General features: G+C 49.3%; 1 protein-coding gene across 1 annotated transcript in view; it reads right to left on the bottom strand.

The window, feature by feature from the left end:
* The window catches only part of tprg1 (tumor protein p63 regulated 1), a 68,338-nt gene extending 41,743 nt beyond the window's left edge, over positions 1-26,595 (bottom strand). Inside the window, exons 1-3 of the mRNA XM_059991343.1 lie at positions 26,274-26,595; positions 18,157-18,248; positions 9,259-9,435 (exon numbers count right to left, since the gene is read on the bottom strand). Coding sequence (XP_059847326.1) covers positions 9,259-9,435; positions 18,157-18,248; positions 26,274-26,420 — 416 coding nt within the window. The 5' untranslated portion in view covers positions 26,421-26,595. The remainder of the gene's footprint in view (positions 1-9,258; positions 9,436-18,156; positions 18,249-26,273) is intronic.
* Between the last annotated feature and the right edge of the window lie 483 nt (positions 26,596-27,078).

Genomic DNA, 27,078 nt, shown 5'->3' with positions numbered 1-27,078 from the left:
CCTTTTTCAAAGAAAGGGGCTTCCTTTCCTCCACCATCAATATTGCCCTCAACCGCATCTCTCCCATTTCATGCGCGTCTGCCCTCACCCCACCCTCCTGCCACTCTACCAGGGACAGGGTTCCTATTGTCCAGCACATAATTCTCTAAACTTCTACCATCTCCAACAGGCTCCCACCACCCAGCACATCTTTCCCTCCCCTTACTTTCCGTAGAGATCACTCCCTATGCAATCATTGATCGCTCCCCACCGATCTCCCTCCTGGCACTTATCCTTGCAAGCGGAACACGTGCTACACCTGCCCCTACACCTCCTCCCTCACCACCATTCAGGGCTTCCAGGCGAGGCGACACTTCCCTGTGAGTCTGGTGGGGTCACCTACTGCATCCGGTTCTCCTGGTTCGGCCTCCTGCGTATCAGTGAGACCCGCCGTAGATTGGGAGACTGTTTCGCTGTGTACCAACGCTCTGCTAGAAAAAGCAGGATCTCCCAGTGGCCAGCCATTGTAATTCCACTTCCCATTCCCATTCTGATATGTCTATCCATGGCCGCCTCCACCATCGTGATGAGGCCACACTCAGGTTGGAGGAACACCACCTTGTATTTTGTCTGGGTAGCCTCCAACCTGATGGCATGAACATCGATTTGTCAAACTTCCAGTAATGCCCCCCAACCCCTCCCCCCTTCTCCATTTCCCATCCCCTTTTCCCTCATCTCCTTGCTCCCCCATCACCTCCCTCTGGAGCTCCTCCCCTCTTTTTTCTTCCCTCCTTGGCCTCCTGTCTCTGTCACCAATCAACTTCCCCCTCCCGGTTTCACTGATCACCTGGTGGTTCTCTCTCCTCTCCCCACCCCCCCACCTTTTAAATCTACTCCTCAGCTTTTTTTCCCTCCAGCCCTGTTGAAGGGTCTCGGCCCGAAATGTCGACTGTACACAGATGCTGCCTGGCCTGCTGAGTTCCTCCAGCAGTTTGTGTTGTTGCTCGGATTTCCAGCATCTGCAAATTTTCTCTCATTTGTGTATATGCCTGTCTGCGTGTTTGGGTGTGACTGTATGTGTCTGTGTGTGTGTGTCTGAGTGTGTCTGCATGTGTATGAGTCTGTCTGTCTCTTTGCACGTCTGTGTATCTGTGTATGTGTGTGCATCTCTCTGTCTGTGTGTGTGAGTCTGAGTTCACTCTCCAGCTTCTGTTTTCCGTGCGCAGGGAAAAGACTGCGTGCCCTCACCTTGTCCCTGCCTATCCGTCCCTACGGTTACCAGTCAGCCTCCTTTGCTTGATGGAATAAAGCCCCCGTCTTTCCTGTCTAACTCAGGTCTTCAAGTCTCAACCCCATTCTCAGAAATCCTCTCAGTACTTTTCTATTTCAATGATGTCTTTCAGGTGGTAAACCATTACAGAAACCACTCCATGTGCAGACCTCACCATTATCTGTACAATTTCAACATAATGTCCTGCCATTTGTACTCTGTGCTAACTGATGAAAGCGGGCAGAGCCAAATGCTTTCCACTGCAGCCTGTCCAGCTGAAACTTCATTATGTACAGTACTCCATTCAGCTCCAAAACAAAATGTACCAGGAGTTTTTGATGGTTCTGGGCCTGTACTCACTGGGGTTTGGGGGGGATCTGATTGAAACGTACAGAAGTTTGAAAGGCCTAGATTGAGTGGATGTGGTTCCTATAGTCGGAAAGTCTCGCACCCAAGAGTAAGATGTCCACTTGGAACAGAGAAAAGAAGGGATTTCTTTAACCAGACTGTGGTCTACCTGTGGAATTCATTGCCACTGATACTTCGGAGGCCAAGTCATTGAGTGTATTTAAAAGAGAGGTTGACAGATTCTTGAGTAGTCAGGGTCACAGGGAGAAAGCAGGAGAATCAGGTTGAGGAGGGCCATAAATCAGCCATGATGAAATAGCAGAGCAGACTCGATGGGCCAAATGGCCCAATCCTGATCCTATGTCTATGGTCCATTAGTTTTAAGAAATTTACAGAGAAGGATAGGTCTGGTCCCCAGATTCAGATTGTAAATTAGTGAGAGGGAGGCCTTTAAAAGTGAAAGTTTGAGAGTACAGAGTTTCTATGTGCCTGTCAGAACATAAAGCAAGGATGACAGGTTTAAGGAGCCTTGATCTTCTCGAGATATTGAGGTTGGTTAAGGAGAAGGAGATAGACAGTCAGGAACAAATGAGGCCTGAGGAAATCCAAGAGAACACTTGAGAGAGATATGGAAGTCCAAAAGAAGGCATGAGGTTCTCTAGGGGAGGAGAATCCAGAGTCTGTGGATAAACGGTCCTCTGGGAGATCCATGCATGGAACCAAAAGAGATGGGTGAAATTTTCAACAGATTTTTTCCATCTGCGTTTACTCAGCAGACAGTCAATAGAAGTGAGGTTGTGCAGCACTGATGTCATGGACCTGATGCAGATTACAGAGGAGGAGATGTTTACTGTCTTGAGGATAAATCCCCAGGGCAGTGTGTTAACATAGAAACATAGTACAGCACATTACAGGCCCTTTGGCCCACAATGTTGTGCCGACCCTCAAACCCTGCTTCCCATATAACCCCCCCCCCCCCTCTTAAATCCCTCCATACACCTGTCTAGTAGTCTCTTAAACTTCACTCGTGTGTCTGCCTCCACCACTAACTCAGGCAGTGCATTCCACGCACCAACCACTCTGAGTGAAAAACCTTCCTCTAATATCCCCCTTGAACTTCCCTCCCCTTACCTTAAAACCATGTCCTCTTGTACTGAGCAGTGGTGCCCTGGGGAAGAGGTGCTGGCTGTCCACTCTATTTATTCCTCTTAATATCTTGTACACCTCCATCATGTCTCCTCTCATCCTCCTTCTCTCCAAAGAGTAAAGCCCTAGCACCTCACACTTCTCTGGGTTGAACTCCATCTGCCACTTCTCAGCCCACTTCTGCAACCCATCAATATCTCTTTGCAATCTTTGACAATCCTCTACACTATCTACAACACCACCAACCTTTGTGTTGTCTGCAAACTTGCCAACCCACCCTTCTAACCCCACATCCAGGTCATTAATAAAAATCACAAAAAGTAGAGGTCCCAGAACAAATCCTTGTGGGACACCACTAGTCACAACCCTCCAATCTGAATGTATTCCCTCCACCACGACCCTCTGCCTTCTGCAGGCAAGCCAATTCTGAATCCACCTGGCCAAACTTCTCTGGATCCCATGCCTTCTGACTTTCTGAATAAGCCTACCGTGTGGAACCTTGTCAAATGCCTTACTAAAATCCATGTAGATCACATCCACTGCACTACCCTCATCTATATGCCTGATCACCTCCTCAAAGAACTCTATCAGGCTTGTTAGGCACAATCTGCCCTTCACAAAGCCATGCTGACTGTCCCTGATCAGACCATGATTCTCTAGATGTCCATAGATCCTATCTCTAAGAATCTTTTCCAACAGCTTTCCCACCACAGACGTAAGGCTCACTGGTCTTTAATTACCTGGACTAACCCTACCACCTTTTTTGAACAAGGGGATAACATTCTCCTCCCTCCAATCTTCCAGTAGCATTCCCGTGGACAACGAGGACATAAAGATCCTAACTAGTTCTGTGGGAGGCAAGTGCAGAAATTGCTGGGGCCCAAGCAGAGATGCTGAAATCATCCTTCGTGACAGGTGAGGCACTAGAGGGTTGGAGGACAATGTTGGTCCACTGTTTAAGAATGGATCTAAAAATAAACTGAGAAATTATAAGCCTGACATCGGTTGTGGGAAAGTTATTGGAAGGTATTCTAAGGGACCAGACATATAAATATTTGGATAGACCTGGACTGATTAAGGATAGTCAGCATGCTTTTATGTGTGGTATGTCATGTCTAACCAATCTTATAGAGATTTTTGAGGAAGTTATCAGGAAAGTTGATGAAGAAAAGGCAGTGGATGTTATCTTTGTGAACTTAAGCAAGGCCTTTGACAAGGTCCCACATGGGAGGTTGGTTAAGCAGTTTCAGTTGCTCAGCATTCAGGGTGAGGGAGTAATCTGGATTAGACATTACCCTTGTTGGAAGAAGCCCAAGAGAAGTCACAGATTGTTGCCTCTCTGACTGGAGCCCTGTGACTAGTGGTGTGCCACAGGAATTGGGGCTGGTCCTTTGTTCTTTGTTGTCTATATCAATGCTCTGGATGATAATGTGGTAAATTCAATCAGCAAATTTGTGGATGACACCAAGATCGGGGGCAAAGTGGACAGTGAGGAAGACTGTCATGGCTTACAGAGCAGCTTGTGGTTGAGCCCCACTAGGAGATCAGCAGTTCTGGACTGGGCATTGTGTAATGAGCTGAATTTGATTGGGAACTTAAGGTAAAGGATCTCTTGGGAGTCAGTGATGATAGTATGGTAGAATTCATACTGCAATTTGAGAGGGAGAAGCTAAAGTCACATGTATCACTATTACAGTGGAGCAAATGGAGTTACAGAGACACGTGAGAGAAGCTGGCCAAAACTGATTAGAAGGAAACACTAACTGGGTGATGGCAAAGCAACAAACGCTGGAATTTCTGGGAACAATTCAGAAGGTGCAGGAAAGATGCATCCCAAGAAGGAAGCAGCAACAGAAGGCAACTAAAAGGCAACATAAGGAAAGAAAAGGTGAAATATGACTGTAAGCTGGCCAATAATATCACAGATGATCCCATAAATAATAATAGAGAGGTGAGAGTGGATATTGGACTGCAGCTGATGATGCTGGAGAGGTAGTAATGGGATCAAGGAACTGGTGGATGAATTGAGTAAGTATTTTGCATCAGCCTGTCTTCACTGTGGAAGACACTAGCAGTTCAAGAGTGCCAGGAGATACGGAAGTGAGTGAAGTTGCCATTACGAGAGAGAAGCTGCTTGGTAAGCTGAAGGATTTGAACCTAGCTGAATTATCTGGACCAGATGGGCTATACCCAGGGTTAGAAGTCAACCAGAATCAGATTTAATATCACTGGAATACATCATGAAATTCATTATCTTTGCAGCAGCAGTACCTTCCAATACATAATAACAGAAAAAAACTGTGAATTACAACTCACACACACTCACACACAGTTAAATGAAGTAAGTAGTGCAAAAATAGAAATAAAAAAAGTAGTGAAGTAGTTCATGGGTTCATTCGGAAATCCGATGACAGGGGAAGAAGCTGTTCCTAAATCACTGAGTGAGGGCCTTCAGGCTCCTGTACCTCCTTCCTGATGGTAGCAATGAGAGAGGACATGTTCTGGATGATGGGGATCCTGAATGATGGATGCCACCTTTGTGGCATCGCTCCTTGCAGATGTCCTGGATACTGTGGAGGCTAGCGGCCATGATGGAGCTGACTGAGTTTACAACTCTGAAGCTTGCTTTGACCCATACTACACAGTGATGCAGCCAGTCAGAATGCTCTCCATGTTATGTCATCTTACCCTTTCTGAAGTTCTCAATCAGTTCTTTGGTTTTACTGACGTTGAGTGCAAAGTTGCTGCGACACCATGGTAGATAGTATATTTTGTTGATAACTACCTGATACCTCACTCCTGTATGCCTTCTCATCACCATCTGAAATTCTGTTAACAACAGTTGTGTTGTCAGCAGATCTACAGATGGCATTTGAGCTGTTCCTGTCCACACGGTCATGGGTGAAGAGAGAGCAGAGCAGTGGGCTAAGCCCACGTTCCTGAGCTGTACCAGTCAGCGAGGTGGTGACGTTATTTCTGATCCACACGCATTGTGGTCTTCTGCTGAGGAAGTTGAGGATGCAGTTGCAAAGGGAGCTACAGAGGCTCAGGTTTTGGAGCTTTTTGATCGGAATGGTAGGAATAAATGTGTTAGTCACTGAGCTGTAGTCAATAGGCAGCATCTGGATATATTTATATGTATTGTCCATAAAGATGTGGCTAAAGAGTTTGTGCAGGAATTAATAATGATCTTTCAACAATCACTAGATTCTGGCATGGTCCAGAAGACTGGAAAATTGCAAGTGTCACTCAACTTTCAAGAAGGGAGAGCAGCAAAGATTAGCCAATTAGTCGGACCTCATTAGTTGGGGTGACATTGGCGTCCATTTCAGGGTACCTGGAGACTCGTGATAAAATAGGCCAAAGTCAGATGGTTTTCTAAAGGAGAAATCTTGTCTGACAAATCTGTTGGAATTACATAGACAAAGGGGAATTGGTTACTGTCGTGTACTTGGATTTTCAGAGGGCCTTTGACAAGGTGAGGCTGCTTAACAAACTGCGAGCCTATGGTATTTCAGGAAAGATAGTAGAATGGCTGACTAGCAGGAGGCAAAGAGTGAGAATAAAGGGAGCCTTTTCTGGATGGCTGCCGATGACCAGTGGTGCTCAGTGCTGGAGCAGCTTCTGTTTACGCTACACGTCAACAATCCAGATGCGGGTGGAGGGGGAGGCAGTTTTGAGGAAGTGGAGAAGGTATCAGAATCAGGTTTTATGTCACCAGGATATGTCGTGAGATTTGCCAGCAGTGCAGTGAAATACATGACAAAGAAACAAAAAACTGAATTACATTAAGTACATATATGTATATTAAACAGATAAATAGTATAAAACAATATAAATTTACAAAATAAAAGCAGTGAGCTCGTGTCCAAGGGTTCAGTGACCATTCAGGAATCGGATGGCAGAGGGGAAGAAGCTGTTCCTGAATCACTGAGTGTGTACCTTCAGGCTGCTGTACCTCCCACCTGATGGTAAGAGTGAGAAGAGGGCATGCCCTGGGTGGTGAGGGGGCAGATCAGGAGAATGGGCAAAGAAATGACAGATGGAATACAGTGTTGGGAAGTGTTTGCTCATGTATTTCAGTAGAAGAAATAAAAGTGAACACTATTTTCAAAACGGAGAGTAAATTAAAAAATTCTGAGGAGTAAAGGGACTTAAGAGTGCTTGTGCAAAATTTCCTAAAGGTTAATTTGCAGGTTGAGTCTGTGGTGAGGAAGGCAAATGCAATGTTAGCTTTCCTTTCAAGAGGACTAGAATATAAAAGCAAGGATGTGATGTTGGAGAATACGTACACGGCGCTGGAAGAACTCAGCAGGTCAGGCAGCATCTGTGAGAAAAGAATAGCCAATGTTTCGGGCCGAGACCCTTCATCAGGAATGGGGGGGAAGAGAGGGCCGAAGCCCTGTAATAGAGATAGGGGAGGGGGAAGGGCTAGAGGTGCCAATGGAGAACCAATCAGAGGAAGGATAAAGAGGGAAGGGGATAAGCATGAAAGAACTGTAGAGATAAAGAAGCAGGAAGTTGAAAGGGGAGAGGGGCAGAGAGGGACCTGGGATAGGGGGAGGGGGAGGAGGAGGGAATTACTGGAAACTGGAGAATTCAATGTTCATATCACCAGGCTGGAGACAACCCAGACGGTAGATGAGGTTTTGCTCCTCCAACCTGAGTTTGGCCTCATCATGGCAGTAGAGGAGGCCATGTATGGACATACCTAGATGGGAATGAGAGGCAGAGTTGAAGTGGGTGTCTATTGTGACGGACGGAGCGGAGGTGCTCGACGAAGCGGTCCCCCAATCTGCGTCGGGTCTCGCCGATGTAGAGGAGGCCACACCGGGAGCACCGGATGCAATAGACAACTCCAGCAGACTCGCAGGTGAAGTGTTGCCTCGCCTGGAAGGACTGTCTGGGGCCTGGAATAGTGGCAAGGGGGGAGTTGTGGGGACAGGTGTAGCATTTGTGCTTGCAGGAATAAGTGCCAGGTGGGAGTTCTGTGGGGAGGGACGTGTGGACCAGGCAGTCACAGAGGGAACGATCCCTGCGAAAAGCTGAGTGGGGTAGGGTGGGAAAGATGTGCTGGGTGGTGGGGTCCTGTTGAAGGTGGCGGAAGTTGCGAAAAATAATGTGTTGGATCCGGAGGCTGGTGGGGTGGTAGGTGAGGACAAGGGGAACCCTGTCCCTGTTGTGGTGACGGGAGGATGGGTTAAGAGCTGAAGTGCGGGAAATAGAGGAGATGTGGGTGATGACGCCAGAAAGGAAACCACGATCCTGAAAGAAAGAGGACATTCGAGAAGATGTGATGGTGATGTCGATGCTTTATAAAGCACTGGTGAGACCTCACTGGATTATCTTGAGCAGTTTTGGCCCCCAGCTAAGAAAAGACGTGCTAGCATTGGAGAGGGTCCAGAGGAAGTTCACAAGAAAGATTCTGGGATTGGAAAGGTTAATGTATGAGTAGCAATTCAAGTTCTGGGCTTGTACTTGTTGGAATTTTGAAGCACAACAGCAGATTCCACTGGAACTTATTGACTGTTGAAAGGCCTATATGGAGCGGATATGGAGAGGATGTTTCCTATAGTGAGAGAGTCTAAGACCAGAGGACACAGATAGAGTGGATATGGAGAGGATGTTTCCTATAGTGGGGAGTCTAGGACCAGAGGACACAGATAGAGTGGCTGTGGAGAGGATGTTTCCTATAGTGGGGAGTCTAGGACCAGAGGACACAGATAGAGTGGATGTGAAGAGGATGTTTCCTATAGTGGGGGAGTCTAGGACCAGAGGACACAGATAGAGTGGATGTGGAGAGGATGTTTCCTATCGTGGGAGAGTCTAAGACCAGAGGACACAACCTCAGAATAGAGGAACATCCCTTTAGACAGAGATGAGGAGTTTCTTTAGCCAGAGGGTGGTGAATCTGTGGAATTCACTGTCACAGATGGCTGTGGAGGGCAAGTCATTGGGTATATTTAAAGCGGAGGTTGATAAGTTCTTGATTAGTCAAGATGTCAATTGTTATGGGGAGAAGGCAGGATATTGGGGCTGAGAGGGAAATGGATCAGCCATGATGAAATGGTGGTGCAAACTTGATGGGCCAAATGGTCTAATTCTGCCCCTATATCTTATGGAAAATGGCCAGTAAAATCACGAAGGATCCCACCCACCCTGTTCATGGACAGTTTGTCCCACTCCCATCAGGGAGGAGGCTATGTAGCATCCAGACCAGGACCACCAGACCCAAGCAGTGAGGCTGATCAACACCTCCACCCACTGACCCCCCCCTCCACACCCTCAATCTCCACTACTGTATCATTTCCTGTCAGTCACCCTATGTACAGACACTCCTGTGTCTAGAGTCACGGTATGGTCATACAAACAATCAATCTGTGTGTAGAAGCTAACTTATGTGTTTATATTTATTGTGTTTTTATGCTGTATCGGATCCGGAATAACAGTTATTTCATTTCCCTCCACACTTGTGCAATGGAAATGACACAAACAGTCCTGAAGATGAGCCCTACCTGCTGATGGAGTATTCCGGAAAGGTGAGCGGGCCATAACAGATCTTGTCTATGTAGTTGAGGGGAACCTTGCGACACGACTGGAAATTCAGCATCACAAAATCGTACTTACAGATGACCAGTGATCTCTCACTGATCATCACAATGCGTTCCTTCTCGTTGTTCCAATGATCCACCCTGAAACGACACCGGGAATCGGCAACGACGGGACTGTACCCCGGGAATCGGCGACGACGGGACTGTACCCCGGGGATCGGCGACGACGGGACTGTACCCCGGGGATCGGCGACGACGGGAATGTACCCCGGGGATCGGCGACGACGGGAATGTACCCCGGGGATCGGCGACGACGGGAATGTACCCCGGGAATCGGCGACGACGGGAATGTACCCCGGGAATCGGCGACGACGGGAATGTACCCCGGGAATCGGCAACGACGGGAATGTACCCCGGGAATCGGCAACGATGGGAATGTACCCCGAGTTCTTGCTTGAAGGGACATCAGCAATGCAAGTTTCTCCAAGGGATGTCAGAGATGTGTGTTTCAAGTAAGTTTTATAGTCATTGAAGCATACATGAACACATCCAAACAAAACCGTTATGCAAGGCACAAAACACAGTATCGACAGTCACACACGGGACAAGGCATGTATAGCATGTATACTATAGGATATTCATTAGTCTCACTGTCCTAGTGACGGGACCCCAGTGACGGCAGGATATTCATTAGTCTCACAGTCTCACAGTCCTAGTGACGGAACCCCAGTGATAGCAGGATATTCATTAGTCTCACAGTCTCACTGTCCTAGTGACGGAACCCCAGAGATGGCAGGATATTCATTATTCTCACAGTCTCACTGTCCTAGTGACGGAACCCCAGTGACGGCAGGATATTCATTAGTCTCACAGTCTCACTGTCCTAGTGACAGGACCCCAGTGATGGCAGGATATTCATTAGTCTCACAGTCTCACTGTCCCGGTGACAGGACCCCAGAGATGGCAGGATATTCACTAGTCTCACAGTCTCACTGTCCTAGTGACGGAACCCCAGTGACGGCAGGATATTCATTAGTCTCACAGTCTCACTGTCCCGGTGACAGGACCCCAGAGATGGCAGGATATTCATTATTCTCACAGTCTCACTGTCCTAGTGACGGAACCCCAGTGACGGCAGGATATTCATTAGTCTCACAGTCTCACTGTCCTAGTGACGGAACCCCAGTGACGGCAGGATATTCATTCGTCTCACAGTCTCACTGTCCTAGTGACAGAACCCCAGTGACAGCAGGATATTCATTAGTCTCACAGTCTCACTGTCCTAGTGACAGATCCCAGTGATGGCAGGATATTCATTAGTCTCACTGTCCTAGTGACAGAACCCCAGTGATGGAAGGATATTCATTAGTCTCACTGTCCTAGTGACAGGACCCCAGTGATGGAAGGATATTCATTAGTCTCACAGTCACACTGTCCTAGTGAAGGGACCACAGTGATGGCAGGATATTCGTTAGTCTCACAGTCTCACTGTCCTAGTGACGGCAGGATATTCATTAGTCTCACAGTCTCACTGTCCCAGTGACAGGACCCCAGTGATGGCAGGATATTCAATAGTCTCACAGTCTCACTGTCCCAGTGACAGGACCCCAGTGATGGCAGGATATTCATTAGTCTCACAGTCTCACTGTCCCGGTGACAGGACCCCAGTGATGGCAGGACATTCATTACTCTCACAGTCTCACTGTCCTAGTGACGGGACCCCAGAGATGGCAGGATATTCACTAGTCTCACAGTCTCACTGTCCTAGTGACGGGACCCCAGTGACGGCAGGATATTCATTAGTCTCACAGTCTCACTGTCCTAGTGACAGAACCCCAGTAATGGCAGGATATTCATTAGTCTCACTGTCCCAGTGACAGGACCCCAGTGACGGCAGGATATTCATTAGTCTCACAGTCTCACTGTCCTAGTGACAGAACCCCAGTGATGGCAGGATATTCATTAGTCTCGCAGTCTCACTGTCCTAGTGACAGGACCCCAGAGATGGCAGGATATTCACTAGTCTCACAGTCTCACTGTCCTAGTGACAGGACCCCAGTGACGGCAGGATATTCATTAGTCTCACAGTCTCACTGTCCTAGTGACGGCAGGATATTCATTAGTCTCACAGTCTCACTGTCCCGGTGACGGGACCCCAGTGATGGCAGGACATTCATTACTCTCACAGTCTCACTGACCTAGTAACGGGACCCCAGTGACGGCAGGATATTCACTAGTCTCACAGTCTCACTGTCCCAGTGACAGGACCCCAGTGACGGCAGGATATTCATTAGTCTCACAGTCTCACTGTCCTAGTGACAGGACCCCAGTGATGGCAGAATATTCATTAGTCTCACAGTCTCACTGTCCCGGTGACAGGACCCCAGTGATGGCAGGATATTCATTAGTCTCACAGTCTCACTGTCCTGGTGACGGGACCCCAGTGACGGCAGGATATTCATTAGTCTCACAGTCTCACTGTCCCAGTGACAGGACCCCAGTGATGGCAGGATATTCAATAGTCTCACAGTCTCACTGTCCCAGTGACAGGACCCCAGTGATGGCAGGATATTCATTAGTCTCACAGTCTCACTGTCCCGGTGACAGGACCCCAGTGATGGCAGGATATTCATTAGTCTCACTGTCCTAGTGACAGGACCCCAGTGATGGCAGGATATTCATTAGTCTCACTGTCCTAGTGACAGGACCCCAGTGATGGCAGGATATTCATTACTCTCACAGTCTCACTGTCCTAGTGACGGGACCCCAGAGATGGCAGGATATTAATTAGTCTCACAGTCTCACTGTCCCGGTGACAGGACCCCAGTGATGGCAGGACATTCATTACTCTCACAGTCTCACTGACCTAGTAACGGGACCCCAGTGACGGCAGGATATTCACTAGTCTCACAGTCTCACTGTCCCAGTGACAGGACCCCAGTGACGGCAGGATATTCATTAGTCTCACAGTCTCACTGTCCTAGTGACGGGACCCCAGAGATGGCAGGATATTCATTAGTCTCACAGTCTCACTGTCCTAGTGACGGGACCCCAGAGATGGCAGGATATTCATTAGTCTCACAGTCTCACTGTCCTAGTGACAGGACCCCAGTGACGGCAGGATATTCACTAGTCTCACAGTCTCACTGTCCCAGTGACGGGACCCCAGTGATGGCAGGATATTCATTAGTCTCGCAGTCTCACTGTCCTAGTGACAGGACCCCAGTGATGGCAGGATATTCATTAGTCTCGCAGTCTCACTGTCCTAGTGACAGGACCCCAGCGATGGCACGATTTTCATTAGTCTCACAGTCTCACTGTCCTAGTGACAGGACCCCAGTGACGGCAGGATATTCATTAGTCTCACAGTCTCACTGTCCTAGTGACGGCAGGATATTCATTAGTCTCACAGTCTCACTGTCCTAGTGACGGAACCCCAGTGACGGCAGGATATTCATTAGTCTCACAGTCTCACTGTCCTAGTGACGGAACCCCAGTGACGGCAGGATATTCATTAGTCTCACAGTCTCACTGTCCCAGTGACAGGACCCCAGTGATGGCAGGATATTCATTAGTCTCACAGTCTCACTGTCCCAGTGACAGGACCCCAGTGATGGCAGAATATTCATTAGTCTCACAGTCTCACTGTCCCGGTGACAGGACCCCAGTGATGGCAGGATATTCATTAGTCTCACAGTCTCACTGTCCTAGTGACGGGACCCCAGAGATGGCAGGATATTCAATAGTCTCACAGTCACACTGTCTCGATGACAGGACCCCAGTGACGGCAGGATATTCATTAGTCTCACTGTCCTAGTGACAGGACCCCAGTGATGGCAGGATATTCATTAGTCTCATAGTCACACTGTCTCGATGACAGGACCCCAGTGACGGCAGGATATTCATTAGTCTCACAGTCTCACTGTCCCGGTGACAGGACCCCAGTGATGGCAGGGTATTTATTAGTCTCACAGTCTGACTGTCCCAGTGACAGGACCCCAGTGACGGCAGGATATTCACTAGTCTCACAGTCTCACTGTCCTAGTGACAGGACCCCAGAGATGGCAGGATATTCATTAGTCTCGCAGTCTCACTGTCCTAGTGACGGGACCCCAGTGATGGCAGGATATTCATTAGTCTCACAGTCTCACTGTCCTAGTGACAGGACCCCAGTGACGGCAGGATATTCACTAGTCTCACAGTCTCACTGTCCTAGTGACGGAACCCCAGTGACGGCAGGATATTCATTAGTCTCACTGTCCTAGTGACGGGACCCCAGTGACGGCAGGATATTCATTAGTCTCACAGTCTCACTGTCCTAGTGACAGGACCCCAGTGACGGCAGGATATTCATTAGTCTCACTGTCCTAGTGACGGGACCCCAGTGACGGCAGGATATTCATTAGTCTCACAGTCTCACTGTCCTAGTGACAGGACCCCAGTGATGGCAGGATATTCGTTAGTCTCACAGTCTCACTGTCCTAGTGACGGCAGGATATTCGTTAGTCTCACAGTCTCACTGTCCTAGTGACGGCAGGATATTCATTAGTCTCACAGTCTCACTGTCCTAGTGACGGCAGGATATTCATTACTCTCACAGTCTCACTGTCCCAGTGACAGGACCCCAGTGACGGCAGGATATTCATTAGTCTCACAGTCTCACTGTCCTAGTGACAGGACCCCAGTGATGGCAGAATATTCATTAGTCTCACAGTCTCACTGTCCCGGTGACAGGACCCCAGTGATGGCAGGACATTCATTACTCTCACAGTCTCACTGTCCTAGTGACGGGACCCCAGTGATGGCAGGATATTCATTAGTCTCACAGTCTCACTGTCCCGGTGACAGGACCCCAGTGATGACAGGATATTCATTACTCTCACAGTCTCACTGACCTAGTAACGGGACCCCAGTGACGGCAGGATATTCACTAGTCTCACAGTCTCACTGTCCCAGTGACAGGACCCCAGTGACGGCAGGATATTCATTAGTCTCACAGTCTCACTGTCCTAGTGACAGGACCCCAGTGATGGCAGAATATTCATTAGTCTCACAGTCTCACTGTCCTAGTGACAGGACCCCAGTGATGGCAGGATATTCATTAGTCTCACAGTCTCACTGTCCTAGTGACAGGACCCCAGTGATGGCAGGATATTCATTAGTCTCACAGTCTCACTGTCCTAGTGACAGGACCCCAGTGATGGCAGGATATTCATTAGTCTCACAGTCTCACTGTCCTAGTGACGGGACCCCAGAGATGACAGGATATTCACTAGTCTCACAGTCTCACTGTCCTAGTGACGGGACCCCAGAGATGACAGGATATTCACTAGTCTCACAGTCTCACTGTCCTAGTGACAGGACCCCAGTGATGGCAGGATATTCATTAGTCTCACAGTCTCACTGTCCTAGTGACAGGACCCCAGTGATGGCAGGATATTCATTAGTCTCTCAGTCTCACTGTCCCAGTGACGGGACCCCAGCGATGGCAGGATATTCATTAGTCTCGCAGTCTCACTGTCCTAGTGACGGAACCCCAGTGACGGCAGGATATTCATTAGTCTCACAGTCTCACTGTCCCAGTGACGGAACCCCAGTGACGGCAGGATATTCATTAGTCTCACAGTCTCACTGTCCTAGTGACAGGACCCCAGTGATGGCAGGATATTCGTTAGTCTCACAGTCTCACTGTCCTAGTGACGGAACCCCAGTGACGGCAGGATATTCATTAGTCTCACAGTCTCACTGTCCTAGTGACAGGACCCCAGAGATGGCAGGATATTCATTAGTCTCTCAGTCTCACTGTCCCAGTGACAGGACCCCAGTGATGGCAGGATATTCGTTAGTCTCACAGTCTCACTGTCCTAGTGACGGCAGGATATTCATTAGTCTCACAGTCTCACTGTCCTAGTGATGGCAGGATATTAATTAGTCTCACAGTCTCACTGTCCCAGTGACAGGACCCCAGTGATGGCAGGACATTCATTACTCTCACAGTCTCACTGTCCTAGTGACGGGACCCCAGTGACGGCAGGATATTCATTAGTCTCACAGTCTCACTGTCCCGGTGACAGGACCCCAGTGATGGCAGGATATTCACTAGTCTCACAGTCTCACTGTCCTAGTGACGGGACCCCAGTGACGGCAGGATATTCACTAGTCTCACAGTCTCACTGTCCTAGTGACAGGACCCTAGTGACGGCAGGATATTAATTAGTCTCACAGTCTCACTGTCCTAGTGACAGAACCCCAGTGATGGCAGGATATTCATTACTCTCACAGTCTCACTGTCCTAGTGACGGGACACCAGTGATGGCAGGATATTAATTAGTCTCACAGTCTCACTGTCCCGGTGACAGGACCCCAGTGATGGCAGGATATTCACTAGTCTCACAGTCTCACTGTCCTAGTGACGGGACCCCAGTGACGGCAGGATATTCATTCGTCTCACTGTCCTAGTGACGGGACCCCAGTGATGGCAGGATATTCACTAGTCTCACAGTCTCACTGTCCTAGTGACAGGACCCCAGTGATGGCAGGATATTCACTAGTCTCACAGTCTCACTGTCCTAGTGACGGGACCCCAGTGATGGCAGGATATTCACTAGTCTCACAGTCTCACTGTCCTAGTGACGGCAGGATATTCATTAGTCTCACAGTCTCACTGTCCTAGTGACGGCAGGATATTCATTAGTCTCACAGTCTGACTGTCCCAGTGACGGCAGGATATTAATTAGTCTCACAGTCTGACTGTCCTAGTGACGGGACCCCAGTGACGGCAGGATATTCACTAGTCTCACAGTCTCACTGTCCCAGTGACGGAACCCCAGTGACGGCAGGATATTCATTAGTCTCACAGTCTCACTGTCCTAGTGACAGGACCCCAGTGATGGCAGGATATTCGTTAGTCTCACAGTCTCACTGTCCTAGTGACGGAACCCCAGTGACGGCAGGATATTCATTAGTCTCACAGTCTCACTGTCCTAGTGACAGAACCCCAGTGATGGCAGGATATTCGTTAGTCTCACAGTCTCACTGTCCTAGTGACGGCAGGATATTCATTAGTCTCACAGTCTCACTGTCCTAGTGACGGCAGGATATTCATTAGTCTCACAGTCTCACTGTCCTAGTGACAGAACCCCAGTGATGGCAGGATATTCGTTAGTCTCACAGTCTCACTGTCCTAGTGACGGCAGGATATTCATTAGTCTCACAGTCTCACTGTCCTAGTGACGGCAGGATATTCATTAGTCTCACAGTCTCACTGTCCTAGTGACAGGACCCCAGTGATGGCAGGACATTCATTACTCTCACAGTCTCACTGTCCTAGTGACAGGACCCCAGTGATGGCAGGATATTCAATAGTCTCACAGTCTCACTGTCCCGGTGACAGGACCCCAGTGATGGCAGGACATTCATTAGTCTCACAGTCTCACTGTCCTAGTGACGGGACCCCAGTGACGGCAGGATATTCATTAGTCTCACAGTCTCACTGTCCTAGTGACGGGACCCCAGTGACGGCAGGATATTCATTAGTCTCACAGTCTCACTGTCCCGGTGACAGGACCCCAGTGATGGCAGGATATTCACTAGTCTCACAGTCTCACTGTCCTAGTGACGGGACCCCAGTGACGGCAGGATATTCACTAGTCTCACAGTCTCACTGTCCTAGTGACAGGACCCTAGTGACGGCAGGATATTAATTAGTCTCACAGTCTCACTGTCCCGGTGACAGGACCCCAGTGATGGCAGGATATTCACTAGTCTCACAGTCTCACTGTCCTAGTGACGGGACCCCAGTGATGGCAGGATATTCACTAGTCTCACAGTCTCACTGTCCTAGTGACGGGACCCCAGTGACGGCAGGATATTCATTCGTCTCACTGTCCTAGTGACGGGACCCCAGTGATGGCAGGATATTCACTAGTCTCACAGTCTCACTGTCCTAGTGACAGGACCCCAGTGATGGCAGGATATTCACTAGTCTCACAGTCTCACTGTCCTAGTGACGGCAGGATATTCATTAGTCTCACAGTCTCACTGTCCTAGTGACGGCAGGATATTCATTAGTCTCACAGTCTGACTGTCCCAGTGACGGCAGGATATTAATTAGTCTCACAGTCTGACTGTCCTAGTGACAGGACCCCAGTGATGGCAGGATATTCTTTAGTCTCACAGTCTCACTGTCCCGGTGACAGGACCCCAGTGATGGCAGGATATTCATTAGTCTCACAGTCTCACTGTCCCAGTGACAGGACCCCAGTGATGGCAGGATATTCATTAGTCTCACAGTCTCACTGTCCTAGTGACGGGACCCCAGTGATGGCAGGATATTCAATAGTCCCACAGTTTGACTGTCCCAGTGACGGGACCCCAGTGATGGCAGGATATTCATTAGTCTCACAGTCTCACTGTCCTGGTGACGGGACCCCAGTGACGGCAGGATATTCATTAGTCTCACAGTCTCACTGCCCCAGTGACGGGACCCCAGTGATGGCAGGATATTCATTAGTCTCACCGTCTCACTGTCCTAGTGACAGGACCCCAGTGATGGCAGGATACTCATTAGTCTCACAGTTTCACTGTCTAGTGACAGGACCCCAGTGATGGCAGGATACTCATTAGTCTCACACTCACAGTCCTGGTGACAATTTCCAGCAGTCGGCACATCTCTGGAACGTGGGGGAAACTGGAACACCCAGTCACGGGGAGAACATGCAAACTCCACACAGACAGCACCAGGGGTCATGGTTGGAAGTGCCCATCACACGCTGGACTGAACTCCCATTTGCGGCAGACGGCTGTCTGGACTGTTCAGTGAGGTGGGGTGAGAGATGGTGTGTGTGATGTGTCAGCACTCACTCTGTCAGTAACCAGCTGCTTTGTAGTGATCCATCTGTCTGTGGGTCTATCTGGGCCTTGATGTCAGCTAAGGCCTGCTCGAGCATCCCAGGCTGCAAGAAAGAGAAGTGCCGAGGTTAGTGACTGGCTTGGGGAGGGAGGCTCATTGTGCTGATAGCCTGGATCGCAGGCTGTCAGCGAGCCCGGTCATGATTCTGTGCACGGGTGGCTGTCAGCGACAATACAGCTGATTTGATTTCTGGTGAGCCTACACTGCTGAGTTACTTGATCAACCCAGGGGACAAGTTGAGAAGAAAAGCCCCAGGGACGATTGTTACATAGAATGTAACCGTACAGGCCCTTTGGCCCACAATGTTGAGCCAATTGTTCCCTTCTCTAAGGGGAATCGAACCCTCGCACCTTCATAACCATCCATTTGCCTATCTAAGAGTCTCTTAAATGTCCCTAATGAATGTGCCTCACCACCCCCGGCAGGCATTTCAAGCACCCACCAGTCTCTGTGTAAATAACTTACCTCTGATATCCCCCTAGACTCTCCTCCAATCACCTCAAATTCATGCCCTCTTGTATTATCCAATGCCACACTGTCCACTCAATCATGCCTCTTACCATCTTGTACACCTCTATCAAGTCTCCTCTCGTCCTCCTTCACTCCAAAGAGATAAGTCCCTCCTGGACCTCTCCAATCCGGACAGCCTCCGGGTAAATCTCCTCTGCACTCTCTTTAAACCTTCCACATCCTTCCTCTGAGGAAATCAGAGAGGTCTGACCTGTTTCGTGGAGCTGCAACATTACCGTCTGCCTGTGGAACTCCACCCCAGGCTAATGAATGCCAACTCTCCACACACCTTCTCAACTACTCTATCAACATGCACAGCAACTTTGAGGGATAATGGACGTGGACCCCGAGATGCCTCCGTTCCTCCACACCGTTAAGAATCCTGCCATTAACCCTGGACTATGACTTCAACTGCAACCTTCCAAAGTGAACTAGTCCACACTTTTCTGGACTGAACTCCATCTGCCACTTCTCAGCCATGCTCTGCATCCTGTCAATGTCCCATTGTAAACTGTGACAACCTTCTACACCGTCCACACAACCAACAGTAAGTCATCTGCAAACTTACTAATCCACCCTCCACCTTTTTCATTCAGGTCATTTATGAAAATCCCAAACAGCAGGGATCCCAGAACAGATTCCTGCATAACACCACTGGTCACCGACATTCAGACAGAATACACTCCGACTGCAAACAACTTCTATCTTCTCTGAGCAAGTCATTTCTGAATTAACACAGCCGTTTCCTTGAATTTCATGCCTCCTGACTTTCTGAATAAACCAAGTTGTAGATTTACGTATATTAAGGGAAGTGAGGTAACCTCTAGGATATCTTTGACATACAGCAATGGAGTAGGCCACCATGTCTTCTGACCAAGGATGATTCCAGGTATGAAAGGGTTAACATATGAGAAGCTTTTGATGGCTCTGATAGGCATAGACAGAATAGATGTGGAAAGGATGTTTCCCATGGTGGGGGAGTCTAGGACAGACTCAGGATAGAGGGGCGTCCGTTTAAAAAAGAGATGCAGAGAAGTTTCTTTAATCAGATGGTGGTGAATTTGTGGAATTTATCAACACAGGCAGCTGTGGGGGCCAGCTTGTTGGGTGCATTTAAGGCAGAGCTTGACAGGTTCTTGATTGGACACGGCATCAAAGGTTAGGGGGAGAACGCCAGGGAGTGGGGTTGAGGAGGGGAAAAGCAGATCAGCCATGATTAAATGACAGAGCAGATTCGATGGGCTAAGCAGCTAATTCTGCTGCTATGTCTTATGGTGGTAATAGAGTGGATGTGGGGAGGACATTTCCCATAGTGGGTAAGTCTGAGACCAGAGGGCACATCACTGATTAGACCAGAGGAACACCAATTTTGAACAGAGATTAGCAGGAATGTCTTCAGCCAGAGGGTAGTGAATCTGTGGAACTCTTTGCCAGAGAAGGCTGAGGAAGCCAAATCACTGGATATATTTAAGGCAGAGCTTAATAGGTTTTTGATTAACCAGGGTGCCAAAGGTTACAGGGAGAGGATAGGAGAACAGGGTTGAGAGGGATAATAAATCAGCCATGATGGAATGGTAGAACAGACGATGGCTGAAAGGCCTAATTTTGCTTTTGCATATTATGATCTTCTGGTCTTATGATCGACTACCCTGGGCTCTGCTCTTAAGAGTTTTAGAAACATCATCCAAAGGTACACAGCTGATGAACCCCAGTGTCATATATCCATATCTAGGACATTTGATTTTTCTTTTGAATGACCTCTGCCACTCTCTAGCCTAAACATGGAATACAGGCCCTTCAGCCCACTATGCCAATCTTTTAAGATGAAACACTCCCACACAGCCCTGTTTTTCTATCATCCATGTGTCCACCTAAGAGTGTCTTTAATGCCCCTAGTGTATCTGCCTCCACTACCCACAGCAGTGTGTTCCACTCACCTGCCACTCTCTGCATAAGGAACCTACCTTAGACATCCCCCCCTAAACTTTCCCTCAATTATCTTAAAATTATTTACACATTTTATTTGGCAATACAGCTTGGAACAGGCCCTTCCACCCTCCGAACAGTACAAGCCATCAACCCATCAATTTAATCCAGCCTAATCAAGAGAAAACTTGCGATGACCAAGTAACCTACCAGCGAGTACGCTAGAGCTGTGGGAGGAAGTGGGAGCAGACAAAGGAGACGCATGCACTTATGGGGAGAACGTACAAACTTTCTTACAGAGGTCACTGGAATTGAACTCCCAACTCCGACACTCCAAGCTAACTGCCACGCCACCACGGTGCTCCCTAGTATTAACCACTTCCATCCTGGGAAAGATTTCCGAAGAGTCAGTCCACTCTCAGTGACGACAGTGTTGATTTCAGACTGGAGCCTACTGCCCCTTGTGACCCCCAATCCTTGTGTCTCAGGCAGACAATCTCTCTCCCTGTACTCAGCAAGTTTCACCAAGGATTACAATTCTATCTCCTTTATGATAGCATTGGAGAGGGAGAGGAACAGACAAGTTAGGGAAACGTTTAATTGAAGCAAAGGGAAATATGAGGCTATCAGGCAGGAACTTAGAAGCATAAATTGGAAACAGATGTTCTCAGTGAAATGTCCGGAAGAAATGTGGCAAATGTTCGGGGATATTTGCATGGGGTTCTGCATAGGTACATTCCAATGAGACAAGGAAAGGATGGTAGGGTACAGGAACCATGGTGTACAAAGGCTGTTGTAAATCTAGGCAAGAAGAAAAGAAGAGCTTATGAAAGGTTCAAAGAACTAGGTACTGATAGAGATCTAAAGATGATCAGGCTAGCAGGAAGGATCTTAAGAATGAAATTAGGAGAGCCAGAAGGGGCCATGAGAAGACCTTGGCAGACAGGATTAAGGAAAACCCCAAGTATGTGAAGAGCAAGAGGATAAGACGTGAGAGAATAGGACCTATCAAGTGTGACAGTGGGAAAGTGTATATGGAGACAGCAGATGTGTTAATGAATACTTTGCTTCAGTATTCACTACAGAAAAGGATCTTGGCGATTGTAGGCATGACTTGCAGCAGACGGAAAAGCTTGAGCATGGAGACATTAAGGAAGAGGATGTGCTGGAGCTTTTGGAAAACATCAAGTTGGCTAAGTCACCAGGACCAGACAGGATGTATCCCAGGCTACTATGGGAATTGAGGGAGGAAATTGCTGAGACGCTGGCAATGATCCTTGTGTTATCAATGGGGAGGGGAAGGGTTTCAGAGTTGGAGGGTTGTGGATGTTGTTCCTTTATTCAAGAAAGGGAGTAGAGATAGCCCAGGAAATTATTGACCAGTGAGTCTTAATTCAGTGGTTGGTAGGTTGACGGAGAAGATCCAGAGAAGCAGGATTTATGAACAGTTGGAGAGGCATAATATGATTAGGAATAGTCAGCATGGCTTTGTGAAATGCAGGCCATGCCTTACGAGCCTGAATGAATTTTTTGAGGATGTGACTAAACACATTGATGAAGGTAGAGCTGTAGATATAGTGAATATGGATGTTAGTAAGCCATTTGATAAGGGACCCCATGCAAGGCTTATTGAGAAAATATGGAGGCATGGGATCCAAGGGAATTAGCTTGCCCACAGAAGGCAAAGAGTGGTTGTAGACGGGTCATATTCTGCATGGAGTTCGGTGACCAGTGGTGTGTCTCAGGGATCTGTTCTGGAACCCCTACTCTTTGTGATTTTTACAAATGACCTGGATGAGGAAGTGGAGAGATGGGTTAGTAAATTTGCTGATGACACAAAGGTTGGGAGTGTTGTGGATAGTGTGGAGGGCTGTCAGAGGTTACAGCGGGACATCGATAGGATACAAAACTGGGCTGAGAAGTGGCAGATGGAGTTCAACCCAGATACGTGTGAGGTGGTTCATTTTGGTAGGTCCAATATGATGGCAGAATATAGTATTAATGGTAAGACTCTTGGCAGTGTGGAGTATCAGAGGGATCTTGGGGTCTGAGTCCATAGGACACTCAAAGCTGCTGTGCACGTTGACTCTGTGGTTAAGAAGGCACATGGTGCATTGGCCTTCATCAATCATGGAATTGAATTTAGAAGCCGAGAGGTAATGTTGCAGCTGTATAGGACCCTGGTCAGACCCCACTTGGAGTACTGTGCTCAGTTCTGGTCACATCACTACAGGAAGGATGTGGAAACCATAGAAAGGGTGCAGAGGAGATTTACAAGGATGTTTCCTGGATTGAGGAGCATGCCTTATGAGAATAGGTTGAGTGAACTCGGCCTTTTCTCCTTGGAGTGACGGAGGATGAGAGGTGACCTGACAGAGGTGTATAAGATGATGAGAGGCATTGATCGTGTGGATAGTCAGAGGCTTTTTTCCGGGGCTGATTGTTTATCTTTCCCCGCGGTCATTTGCCTGCTTGTAGAGTTCCTGCAGAGAGAGGAGAACGGAGCAGGTTGATGGGCAGCTGGTGTCCAACATGTGGAGATAAAAGCCAGGTCCGCTGACACACAGGGAGACACACCACGAGACACACAGTGCGGACACTGAACCAGCTTTGTTGCACCCACGTGAAGGTGGGGTTTTGGAGGATCGATTCGGGGAATCGATCAGTGGCTCACAGAGTGAAAAGGTGCGACCGGTGGGGAATTATTCGTGTGTCCACCCTTGCCTGGGTGATAATCCCCCCACTGAAGTATTATGGTCATAGTCGGTGACCACAACAGGACTTCAGAAGACAACGGGAAGGTCGACCTCCCCCTCCCCACTAGCCTGAACTGAACTCCATCATATGGTAAGACTACATCCATTCCCCCTTAGTTTTCTTCCTATTTCCCCACACACACACACACAATGCTGGAGGAACCCAGCAGGTCAGGCAGCGTCTATGGAGAAGAGGACAGTCAATGTTTCAGGCTGAGACCCTTCATCAGGACGCAAGGAAAAAGATGAGAAGCTGGAGTAAGAGGGTGGGAGGAGGGGAGGCAGAAGGAAAAGGTAGGTGAAACAGGGAGGGGTGAAGGGAAGAGCCGGGAAGTCGACTGGTGAAGGAGATACGGGGCTGAAGAAGAGGGAATCTGAACGGAGAGGACAAAAGGCCATGGAACAGCAGGTAAGGAGAGAGGTGAAAGAGGGACAATGGGATGGGTAATGGTGAAGGAGTGGGGGGTGGCCATTACTGTAAGTTGGAGAAACCAATGTTCGTGCCACCAGGTTGGGGGCTCCCAGATGGTATATAAGGTGTTTTTCCTCCAACCTGAGTGTGGCTTCATCGTAGCAGTGGATGGACATATTGGAATGGGAATGGGAAGTGTCATTAAAATGGGTGGCCACTGGGAGATGCTGCTTGGTCTGGTGGGCCGAGTGGTTTCCCAATCTATCTTCTTTCTCATCGATATACAGGAGGCCACACAGCACCAAACACTCACCGGTGAAGTGTCACCTCACCTGCAAGGGCTCTTTGGGGCCCTGAATGGTAGAAAGGGAGGAGGTGTAGGGGCAGATGTAGTATTTGTTCCGCTTGCAAGGGTAAGAGCCAGAAGGGAGATCAGTGGGGAGGGACGAATGGACAAGAGAGTCATGTAGGGAGCAATCACTGCAGAAAATGGGGGGGGGGGAGGGAAAGATGTGCTTGGTGGTGGGATCCTGTTGGAGATGGCGGAAGTTACGGAGGATTATGTGCTGGATGCGGAGGCTGGTGGGGTGGGAGGTGAGGACAAGAGGAACCCTTTGGGGTGTGGGCAAGTGTGCATGAAATGGAAGAGCTGTGGGTGAAGGCAGTGTTGATAGTGAAGGGGAGCCCCTTCCTTTGAAGGAGGGCATCTCATTAGTTTTGGGATGAGAAGCTTCATCCTCAGAGCAGATGCATTGACGACAGGGAAGTTGAGAGGAACTGAATCAAGTTTGTTATCACCGGCACATGACGTGAAATTTGTTAACTTAGCAGCAGCAGTTCAATGCAGTACATAATCTAGCAGAGAAAAAGATATAATAATAAATAAAATAAAAATAATCTTGATAATAAACAAGTAAATCAGTTACAGCAAACATATTGAGTAGATTTTTTAAAAAAAGGATGGCATTTTTACAAATGACAGGTAGGGAGAGGTGTAGTCCAGGTAGCTCTGAGAATCAGTCAGTTTACAACAGTTATCAGTGGATAACATGTCTGCAGAGAGAGAGAGAGAGAGAGAGGTTGAGAAAGAGGGTGTGTCCAAAGTGGACCTGGGTGCTCTTGTTACAGCACATGCCCTCTAATCCGGGCAGCATCTCAGTGAGCCTCTTCTGCACCCTCTCCAAAGCCTTGACATCCTTCCTGTAATGGGATAACCAGAGCTGTATACAGCTCCAGGTGCAGCCTAACTAGAGTTTTATAAAGCAGCAACATAACTTCCTGACCTTTGAACTCAATGCCTTGACTGAAAAAGGAAAGCATGTCATATGCCTTCTGAACCACCCTATTGACCTGTGCAGTCACTTTCAAGGTGCCATGAACTTGGACCCCAAGATCCCTCTGTTCCTCAACACATAAGGTTTTTACCTTGAACAGTGTACTGTCTCTCTGCATTTGCCCTTCCAAGGTGCAACACTTCACATTTGGCCGAGTTAAACGCCATCTGCCATTTTTCCATGTGGAGATCGTGGAGGCAGTGGTCCAAAATGCCCCTCTTGGCCCACACACTGCCAACATTCTCCCAGCTCCCTGTCACAAGGACAAAGGTCCCACAGTGCAGAAATCTTCCTGCACCCCGAGAGTGACCTTCAACTCCACATCTGCTCTCATCAAGCTGTCTGCCCAGATACAGGCCCCACTCTGGCCCCTTAATTCTCCTGACCGCCCTCTCACCTTTCACTCGTGCCCCTCCTCCTTCCCTTTCTCTCACCGTCCACTCCTATCTCCTGTCAGATTCCCTCTTCTCCAGCCCTTTACCTCTTCCACCCATCACCTCCCAGCAACTTACATTATTACCTCCCCCTCCACCCATCTTCCTTCCCCTCCCTCGACCTTCTGATTCTGGAATCTTCCACCCTCCTTTCCAGTCCTGATGAAGGGTCTCAGCACAAAATGCCAATTGTTTATTTATTTCCATAGATGCTACCTGACCTCGAGTTCATTCAGCATTTTGTGTGTAGCTCTGGATTTCCAGCATCTAGCACCTTTCCTCTAGCCAAATCTCTGCACTGTTCATTGCTCAGATCACCCCTGACCTCGGCACACCTTGAACCCTGACCCAGGTCTCCACTGGCCTCGGCACACCTTGAACCCTGACCCAGGTCTCCACTGGCCTCGGCACACCTTGAACCCTGACCCAGGTCTCCACTGGCCTCGGCACACCTTGAACCCTGACCCAGATCACCCCTGACCTCAGCACACCTTGAACCCTGACCCAGGTCTCCACTGGCCTCGGCACACCTTGAACCCTGACCCAGATCACCCCTGACCTCAGCACACCTTGAACCCTGACCCAGATCGACCCTGACCTCGGGCACCTTGAACCCTGACCTCAGCACACTTTGGACCCTAACCCAGGTCTCCACTGGCCTTGACCCAGATCACCCCGACTTTGAACTGCGATTACCCGGAGCACGAAGAACTTCCTGAGCCTGGACGCCGGTGGGACGGCAGCGGGTCCCGGGTTCGCCGCCGCTTCCTGTTCGGTCCCGCCCGGCGCAGGGCGGTTCAGCCCCGGCGTCGGGGACTCGCCTCCATCCCGGTCAGACTCCATGGGATCGCAAGGTACAGACAGGGGCGGATGCACTAACTGTCCGACAGCAGAGCCGAATCCAACAGGTCGGTGCCCAGCCCAGTCAGGTGTGTCCGGCGCCGAGGGACCGGACGGGACTGCTTCGTTTCTCGATCTGGCTGTTTCCGGGTTCCTGGTTTACTTCGGGGCGGGACACCCCGGCCGAGGTGCAACTGCCGCCCACAGCGAATGGGAGGAGCGTCGGGTCGCGGTTACACTGTGGGGACTGTGGGTGACGGTGCCCAGGACGGGCACAGGAGGGCTGTGGGTGACGGTGCCCAGGACGGGCACAGGAGGGCTGTGGGTGACGGTGCCCAGGACGGGCACAGGAGGGCTGTGGGTGACGGTGCCCAGGACGGGTACAGGAGGGCTGTGGGTGACGGTGCCCAGGACGGGCAGGATGGGCACAGGAGGGCTGTGGGTGACGGTGCCCAGGACGGGCACAGGAGGGCTGTGGGTGACGGTGCCCAGGACGGGCACAGGAGGGCTGTGGGTGACGGTGCCCAGGACGGGCAGGACGGGCACAGGAGGGCTGTGGGTGACGGTGCCCAGACCCGGCAGGACGGGCACAGGAGGGCTGTGGGTGACGGTGCCCAGACCCGGCAGGACGGGCACAGGAGGGCTGTGGGTGACGGTGCCC

The sequence above is a fragment of the Hypanus sabinus genome, chromosome 2 (genome assembly GCF_030144855.1).
Source record: "Hypanus sabinus isolate sHypSab1 chromosome 2, sHypSab1.hap1, whole genome shotgun sequence".
NCBI lineage: Eukaryota > Metazoa > Chordata > Chondrichthyes > Myliobatiformes > Dasyatidae > Hypanus > Hypanus sabinus.
Note: the sequence above shows the minus strand (reverse complement) of the source record. Positions and strands in the feature narration are given on the sequence as shown.